At 40.6% G+C, this 9,293-nt stretch overlaps 1 protein-coding gene across 1 annotated transcript in view; it reads left to right on the forward strand.

The window, feature by feature from the left end:
• Positions 1–9,293, forward strand: part of LOC104126070 (pre-mRNA 3'-end-processing factor FIP1-like) — a 50,278-nt gene that overhangs the window by 14,986 nt on the left and 25,999 nt on the right. Inside the window, exons 5-6 of the mRNA XM_035894047.1 lie at positions 4–60; positions 295–354. Of these exons, the coding sequence (XP_035749940.1) occupies positions 4–60; positions 295–354 (117 nt within the window). The remainder of the gene's footprint in view (positions 1–3; positions 61–294; positions 355–9,293) is intronic.

Here is a 9,293-nt window from a genome sequence, read left to right on the forward strand (position 1 = left end):
TAGACTAGAAGATCAATTCAGAAGTTATTAGAATGGGAAAATAACAGACTATATCATAAGGTAAGAAAAGTTAGAGTGCTTGTTTTCTTCAGCTTTAAGAATAGTAGGGGGTTTGTTGCATAATTTGCATGTAGGCATTTTAGAGTCCTGTTATAATTCTATGCTTTATACTGATCTTAAACCTGTGTCTGCAGTGTTCCAGATCCTAATAATTGGATATTGCTAATGCTTGTTATGTTACTTATGAGAACAATGCTGTGGTATGCATTAATCCTTTGGTAATTATTTTCTTAGCTTGGTTTGCACTGGAAGCTGAGTAAAAGGAAATGCGAAACTAGCAATATGATGGAATATGTAAGTATTGCTTCTGTTACTTATTCAGCATTCAACATACCTACGATTTTATAGATTTACCTAAAGTTTATGCCTTACTAGACTGTCACCTATCCAAAAAAAATCTCTCACAAAAATGTGCAGTCGTGTTTATGTACACCCATGAGGGCCACTTTTAACAAGAGCAGCACGGCATATATTGAGATGTAGAAATTGTCACCACTAAAGATGATTTCCCTTCAGAACAATTCCATGTTTGCACTGCAGGTGCACTTGCTTCGGTCTGTAATTTGTAGTGAGGGAGACCCACTGGGACTTTGTGCATTGGTGTGATTCCCACACCAGGCCATAATTCTTAAACACTTATCCACCTTTTCCACTGGTATTCATAATAACTTTGATTCAAATTCTTTGTGCAGAAATATCACATTTTTATACTGGTGGGGGTTTTGTCTGGATTTTTTTGTTTGGTTTTTTTGCTAGCTCTGAATTTCATAAAGTTTTAACCAAGACAGTCCACTTAAAGCAGAAAGCAGGAAAGCAGAATTTGAAATATTTCTGTGGTCCTACTAGTCCCCCATGCATTTTCATGTATAGCCATGAAGCTTGTGTAGGCACGAAGAAAAGAGAGAGTCACCCCAAAAAAGTCAAGCGTCCAAAAGCCCTGTATTTCAAAATGACTGAAACCTCCACTTTGCTCTTCTGGGAAACATTCCCTCCTGACAGGCGTGTTCAGTCTTACGTGCTAGCTAATGTTGCATGGAAATTGTGCTGAAGGTTTGAACTTCTTGGTTACTGTGTTCTGTTCTTGTCTTTTTCCCTTCTTCAACAGGTAATATTAATAGAGTTCTTACCAAAATATCCCATATTTCGACCTGACTGAGGAACAGCATTTGATCTTTCATGTTACCTGTCATTTTCTACCCTTAGTGCCTTGTAGATGATTTTGGAAAGAAGATGGTCTACTTTGCTGTGACTTAAAAATGTTCTTCAGTAGAATATCTTCCTCGCTATGTTACTTTCTTTTGTTAAGAAGAGAACAATTTGCACATTTTTTTATGTTAAATGAGGCTTCTATGTTGCACTCTGAACTTTTAACATTAACTGATATAGTTGCCACTAGGGATCTAACATCAGTGCTGCTTAAACTTGTTCTGAGCATGCTGCCTTATTAATTTCTATATTTGCTGTCCTCAAACATGCACCCTAATGCTGTGTCATACTATATTTCATTCTAAACGTCGCAATCCTATAAACCCTCAGTAGAAATGTCCAGGTAAGCGTCTAGTAGTAATGATTTTAGTATAACTTGCTTGCATAGGACTTGCAATCAACAGCACTGGTTTTGTCCTGCACTTTGCAAAATCATCATTTACATTAGGGGGTTAATTATTTTACCCACTATGGATTTGTAAATATTGACTCTTTGCATAATGTAAAGTGTGGTATGCCAAGGTTTACAGAATGTAATATAGCTCTTATTCTATTGCCAACAGTCCGACATCGTTTTATTCGTTACATTTGCTAGTATCCCCCTGACTGTATAGACCCATTCACGTGCTGGTTTTATGGGAAAGCCATAATGAGTTTGTACGTACTGTCAGATGTGTAGGGCTCAGTTGCACTTTGTTTAGTAAATGGATGAAAAATGCATAGCATTTCTGTCTTTTTTTTTTTTTTTTTTTTTTTAAAAAAAGTGTTTCAGGTGTTGTTCGTAGCGCCTGAAACAGGAAGCTTGAATACCATTCACCTTTGAAAATTGAATTTGTGGGGTAGATGGCGGCTGCTATTAGCAAAATATCCTAAAGCGTCTTTTTAAGTTCAGAATCTATGGATGTCAAGTTTTTAAGTAAGGAAAAAAATGTTTTATAATTGGAGACCTTCCTCATTAAGAAGAAAAATACGGAACAGCCAAATCAAAGCTGAAGTAACACTTCCGTTATTTTTGGAGTGTGATAGTACTTCAATATTTTAACTGTTAAGTGACACAGCATTCTTGCCAGGGGAAATAAATTTTCAGAGTAGTGTTTCAAAATATGCTGGTGGGAGGAAGTGGATTGCTCGAAAGGGTTCATGCATGTGTTTTGGCGTTCAGGCACCATCTGAAGAGCCACAGATGCCTTGTGGAATTCACAGGCATTTTTGGATTCTTCCCTGTTTGCCTTATCTCAGGAAGGGAGGTAATTGTAGAAAAACTTCCTGTAATGGCTGGCCTAAGCAAGACCACTTGGTAATAGTAAGCAAACGAAAATCGATGCAAGTCCCCTCCCTTTCCTAACTAGAAATAAGAAATCAGAGAAACAAGAGCACATGGCTGAGTATCTGCAAGTTGTGATGAGCATCACCCTAAGTGTCCAGGCATTTCTTTGCTGCAGCTTGACTCCTTGCGACATCACCCCAAGTTGCTTTTTAGTTTCACGATGACGTGGGATTTCCTCTGAATGTATTTGCATCTTTTCAGTATGCAGTATTGTATTAAAAGACAGTATTTGTAAGGCCATTGCATTCTCATAACTGTAGTAGGCCAGATTTCTGGTACGCAGTGTTTACAGAAGGCCAGTTACATGCAAGTTGTTATTTCAAATCAAATTTTGTGCTGTTCTGACTGTGCAGCTGAGGAGTGTCAGCCTCCAGTGCTTGCAAGTTTCCAATCACAGACTGATGCTTCAGATTCTGAAATCTGTACGCTTAGTGCGGAGGTTTCCTTTGACTGGTAGGTTGGTAACAACTAACTGTGTAGTTGTATTTGTAACCTAGTGAATACAAAACTACTGTGCTGGTGGAATTTAACGTTAGCTACACCTTGCAACTCAGATTTCTGTCACAGAACCAAGCAAAGTGTTCTCTCCAGTTTATTTTTTTTAGGATGAATCTTAACTGGAAGCAGAGAAAATACGTAATGGTGGAAAAATGCAGTGTAAACCAAAACCAAAATAGCACACACGATTGTATGTATTTCCCTTACAAAAAAGTTGCTGGAGTAAATGAAGGGAGCTTAGCTTAATTAACAGAACAATGGAAGTTTCTTACTGTTATGCCAGAACTTTGTTAGTAATTTTCTTTTTTTGTGTAGGAAACTCTAGAAGTCTCAGCAGGTTCTCATTTTCTTCTCTATGTGACTATATTTTCAAAATGTTCTTTTCCAACTGAGAGAGCAGGCAAGCCGAATGAGAGTGCTGGTAATTGCCAGCGGTGAATGCTGAGCGGTCTTCAGTCTCGCTGCTAAAAGAAATCCTCTTCAGTCTGTGCTGACTTCATTGTATTCGGTTCACAATTTCTCAACCTGATTTGTTTTGTTTCTGTGAAGTGCTGTGCTACACTGAGAGAATACCCTGAGCTACAGGAGCCCCCGGTCTCTCTGGGCTGCTCCCTGGGCACCCCATGCTGCTTTGCTTTTCCACCCTCATCCCTCCGGCCCCTTCCCGGGGGCCTGGCCTCCTCCAGTGCCGCAGGCTGCTCTGCCTGCAGCAGGTTGTCTGCCCCGGGTCTCTCCTGGGCACCGCGAAGCACTTAAGTACAGAATATTAGTTTTTGATGTTTACATTTTAAGTATGTAAATTCTATATGTTTTACTTTATTGTTAATTATTAATTGTATAGTCTTCAAACCATGAAAGGGTCTCTACTTTCTGTGTTTTAATAAACATTTACATACGTGGCCATAAAGCAACAAGTAAAGAATACAAGGGCCAAAACTGCCATTTACAGGAAGCTCCATGTTTTACTAAGTAGATAAATTTGCATTAAAACGCCAAACCAGCACACAGTATTACCTTTGTATCTGAAAGACACAGGTTCCATAGCTCGCATAAAGGTGACGGCAGCTGTATGTACTGCCGTGAGCTCTGTGCCCTTCTGCTCTGCCTACAGGTTCTTTTTTGCCTGGGCTACCCTTTGCTTTAATATAAAAACATGCAGGGGTAATTGTATCTCACAAGACTGAAAACCTCATTTCTGACAATAAGAAGTCAGCGTGAATTGGTAAACCTGTTTATGTAGGATGCTTGCTAATTGGAGAATCTGTAGCAATCTAACAGAGATTAATGGTAGCGAAGTGTAGTGGAAGTGGTAAAGAAAGTGCCTTGACTGGTTTCAACAAAAGAGAAAACGTGCGGAGAGCAAGGAGAAGAGGGAACTAGCGGCTGCCAGGAGTGTGAGTTTGCAGCAGGTTTTTAAAAGCAGTTGCTGTCTACCAAGTCAATGTTTAATTTTTCATATAAACATGTTGACACTAACTTTCTTTTCTAGCTTTTATCTAGGAAATATTTGGGTTTGTATCTAGTAAAGTTTTTGTATCCAAGGAGTACTGAAGTATTAAAGAACACTGGCAGAGCATCAAAGCTCTTACCTACTGATTCCCCACCTGCATCTGTGAAGTTTTTTTTACTGTAGGAGGAAAAAAAGAAGTGTTCCAAGACGTGCACGGACAAGTCTAGGAAGTGTGGATTCAGTTGTAGATGGGTGACTTTGAAACAGAAAACATTTTTGCCAAATCTGGTGTGGTCTTGATAAATAAAAAAAAAAAAAGTTCCAATGCTTTCCTTGATAGGTACAAAACTCCATATGCAAACCCATGAATATATGTTTATTATTGTCCCACTATGACAGTTCACTACGTTTACCTGTCAACACGCTACCATTGGAGCAATAAAAATGTCAAGCTATTAATATTCAATGTAAATAATTTATCATTTTAGTAAATAATGTTATGTGATTCTTCTGCCATTTTTTGGTTTCCCGCTCTCGGTGTTTTTATGGTGGTGTCACGTTACTTGTACTGCTTAAAGAAAAATGGTTTTGTTTAAGCTGTATCGAACTTTGTGTTCTTAACATTTTTATTCTGTTTACAAGTGAACAGCCACTTTTTTAATAGGACCTCACATCTTGAGAGTTTTTTTGTTTTGTTTTTTTAATTAAAATAAAATTCTAACTGAGCTCGCTTTCTACGATTTACTGCACTGGCTTGTGCCATTAAAAAAAGCTGGAAGTCAGACATGCTTAATCACTTTGAGACATTTTTCTTTAATTAAATTTCAATATGAAAACCATAGTGCAATGTGTTTATGGGAAAAAAAAACAAACCCTTTTGCGTCTCTCCCTGTAGCAGCGTGCTGATCAGCCACGAATGGAATGGCAGTAGCGGTGGGTTTTCTTTAAACGAGACACATTTCTGATATAGCCAGATGAGGTGCTTGTATTTGGACTTTTAAGTGTGGTTTGGCTGGTTTCAAGGACAAGACTTGGACAGCTTGGGAAGACTTTCCAAAAAGGAAAACTGCAGAATGATCATCACATTTGGTCTTCCAGATAATTTGGTTGGTTGGCTTACAGACCCTCTGTAAGGACTTTCAGTAGGAGTCTCTTGCTGCAGCGTTCCTCTCCCAAAAGCAGAGGGTTTTCTCTGATGCTGTTGTAGTTGCACCTCAAAGGGAGCCTGACGTGAGCATGGATAGTGTGTGTTAGCAAAATAAATCATTGGTGCTTATATAGAGGATTGCGAAGGTCGGACAATGCGGCCTTTTGTGTGTGTTAGCAGGCTAGCGCTGTAGCTGTGAAAGCAGTAAAGCCTTTGGCTCATCCCCGAGGGGAAAATACTACATTCCTGAAATGGGCACGTGCAGTGTTTGTGCTGGTGTCCTCAGCTGTTTTGGACAAACACAGAAGCATCTGGGCTGACACGTTGTTTAAGCATGGAACTGTTACTGAATATCGCTTGAGAAATTTAGAGAATGTTACTGTGGTGTTGGGACACGTATGGGAACGTTGGGCTGAGTCCTGAAGTTAATCCCCTGTTGGGGTTTATGCCATGGAATTGCCTAGACTGCTAGCAAAGGTCCATTTTAAGCATATTTGGGATTCAGCCCCGACTTCCGCTGTTAGAAGGCAGTTTCAGAACTGTTGGGTAGTGAAGCTTACTATAATGTCTGTGCCAATGTATTTACAATTCTGTGCATCTGTCACGTCAGTATTGTTCTTCAGCATAAGTAGCTGAAGTGTTCCAGCTGAGTTTATTTTTCTAGTTAAGCTTAGAGAGACTTAAACCTCTAAGGCTCTTAAATCTCTTGGTCTTCATTTGCTAGACAAAATGAAATGTTAGTCTCCTCTCAAAAGCTAAGTTCTCTGATTCTGATCATCCTCCTTGCATTGGCTTGCAAGTTTATTCTGGTTTGAATTAATTTTCCTTGAATAGGCTTGCCCAGAAGCAATCAGATGTTCCAGATAACGGCTCATGGCTAAGGCACCAGGTATTTCAATGTAGATAGTTCCCTCTCTCCCGCGAAAATAACGCGATCCTTTAAATTTAAAGGATCACGCTTGGCTCCTTAGTGGCTCTATTGTATTTCTGATTCAGAGCCATTCTGTGATAAATGTGGGACTTTCTCTCTTCGGTCGCTTTTAGTTCATAGGAGCTCCCAACAGACCCTCTCATCACTACTCCCACCAGTCCAGGCTCACCGTTTGACGCTTCGTACTGTTGAATTTCTCAGTACTTACATTACAGTGGTCCTCCCAGTCCTCCAGCTCTTCTTGTATCTGCACTCCCATTCTTCCTGTAAACAAATCTTTGTCGCTGACTGATTCCATCTGCAAAGTTAACAAAAATGTTTTTACTAAAAAGATTAGTTCCAAGATCGATGCCTGAAGTCTGTTTGTAATTTTCTAAAAGCCCTTTTACTTCGTCCCTTACCTGATTTAAATTTTTCTATTATTTCTCCATTCAACTGAACCAATAATTTCCTTGTTGTCGTTTATCTGGTAGATGTAACCTATTTGGACTCTGTTGATTTACACCCGTTTATTTTGTAAACACGTGAACAGAGCACACATGGGTCTGAGCTAAACTACTGAATTTTCTGCATTTTCTCTAATCGCTGGATCTGTTTAGAGGATTATCCTCTTCATATATTCACATTTTATTTCACATTCTCTATATAAACCGTATGATCCATAGTAGCCTTCCTTTGCACAGTAAATGAAAATTTCTTTGGTAAATAGGTCTATATATCTAAGTTCATTGATAATGAATATGACCTGAGATTTCTGCTAGGAAAAAAACACTTTTTAAGAACAGTCCGGGTCACATGGGATATCCAAAATTGTAATAAAATTGGGAGGAGGAAGTACAGTAGCTCTCGGACTAAAAAGAATTTAAATTAAAAGCCATATATTGAACAAAAGGTAATGAGTGATCTGTATTTAGTGTACATTATGTGATGTGCAAGACTAAATGAGTAACTGAAAAGTCCTGGTTCTGCAGACAGTATCTACAGAGAGATCCTCAGACACCAATGGCGATGAAGTGTCTGACAAGGCTCTAACCTGCCTAGTGGCTGTGATGGGTGCCCAAGCTGAGATGCTTTGTAGCCATACGGCTTGCAGACTATGGTCTGTCAGAACTTTCTGCAAACAACATTATGGTCGAGTGCATAAAGTGGCTGAGAGCGCCCAGTAACGATGGGAATGGCTAGGAGAAACCACAGCTCAGCAGTGCGGGGCAGCTCAGGAACTTTGTTCCACACTGGTTTCCTACGTACCTGAACATTGCATCCTTCATCAAAGACGAATTTATTTTGACCTTAAAATGACAGTCTATTGGATGGTGAAATCTGTACCACAGAGGTGATCCGTCCATGTCTTAACCTGAGCTAGAGTATGAAGTGCAGAGCTGGGAAGTGAAAACGAAGCGGCCAGTTATCCTAACTGTTGTTTCCATCAAAGTACAAATTGGTTCCTTTCAAATCTCATTTAATTCCTACTATAAACCCTATTTTCCGGGGTTTGTTGGGGTTTTTTAGATAATTCTCAAGTGTTTGTAAGGTTTAAAGTGCTGGTTTGGGACCATCTGGGGAAAAAAAACTATTGCAAAATCAGTTGAATAGGCAACAAGCGTTGTTGGCCGCTGCTGAGGTTCTTCATATGAGTGGCAGTTTTCCACCTCTGTGCGAGTTACTCAGAAACCATTGGTAGTGTCTGACCAGGGATCTCAGGGGTCGATTCTCAATATACTTTGGGGGTCCTGTGGAAAAGTTGGCTATTTCCCATTGCAGTTGCTACGGTGAGCATTTGTTCAGCATTTCTTTCCACCTCTAGTAGAAGGCAGGGGACAACATGGAGGAATGGATCCGCACCACACTTGAACTGCAAAGAGAAGAGACGCTTCCAAGGTACCTTTTTAATTCAGTATCTTTTGTCACTGTTGAGTCCATAGGAAAGGTAACTTGCTTTATGATTCTTTATAATTTTGAGTAGCATTGAGTAGTGCTGAAAATGACAGTGCTGTAAGTTCCCATGTAGTACTGGTGGAATTAAGAGAGGGCGATGCTAACTGGTACAGCTGCTCTGAAGCAGAAGCTACCAGATGGCTTTGAATTGCAGAATAAGCATCAGGCACTACATCCTGAGGGTGTAAAACGTGAAATTCACTTAAGTGCAAGAACTGCTTAAGAAAGCCAGAAATGGCTTGGTGTAAATCCCCCCAAAAAGTACTGAACTCTCAGTGTCCCCAACTGTTTTGTGAATACCACTGTATCGGCAGAGCAGCTGTTGGGACTTGGGAAATGAACACAAATAGCAGCATTATTTGCCTCCACTCACTTCCAAAAACCTCTTTGGAAATTCCGCTGTGCTCGGATGGGCGGCCATGAGCCTGCGGCACGAGGGCCACCACGGCCATTTGTGCTCCTGCGCTCTCCACGCTGAGGTAATTTCAGAGCTGAAACACCCTGGAGTCTCAACCAGACTCCTCGTGAAAGGCTGAAGAAAAGTTTTGATACTTTAGGTAAAGTCTAAACGTGACATCCACAGTGCCAGGCAGCGCCGTTTCACAGCGGCTGTTAAACCAAGCCCTGGCAGGGCTGCGGCCGCAGAGCCCCGCGCCAGATCCTGTCAGCGTTCCCAGGTGAGGATGGAAGACTCGCAGCGGAACCCGGGGCGGCTCACCGGCCGCTGGGCTCTCGGGGC

This window comes from Egretta garzetta, unplaced genomic scaffold, assembly GCF_000687185.1.
Source record: "Egretta garzetta isolate BGI_Z169 unplaced genomic scaffold, ASM68718v1 scaffold595, whole genome shotgun sequence".
NCBI lineage: Eukaryota > Metazoa > Chordata > Aves > Pelecaniformes > Ardeidae > Egretta > Egretta garzetta.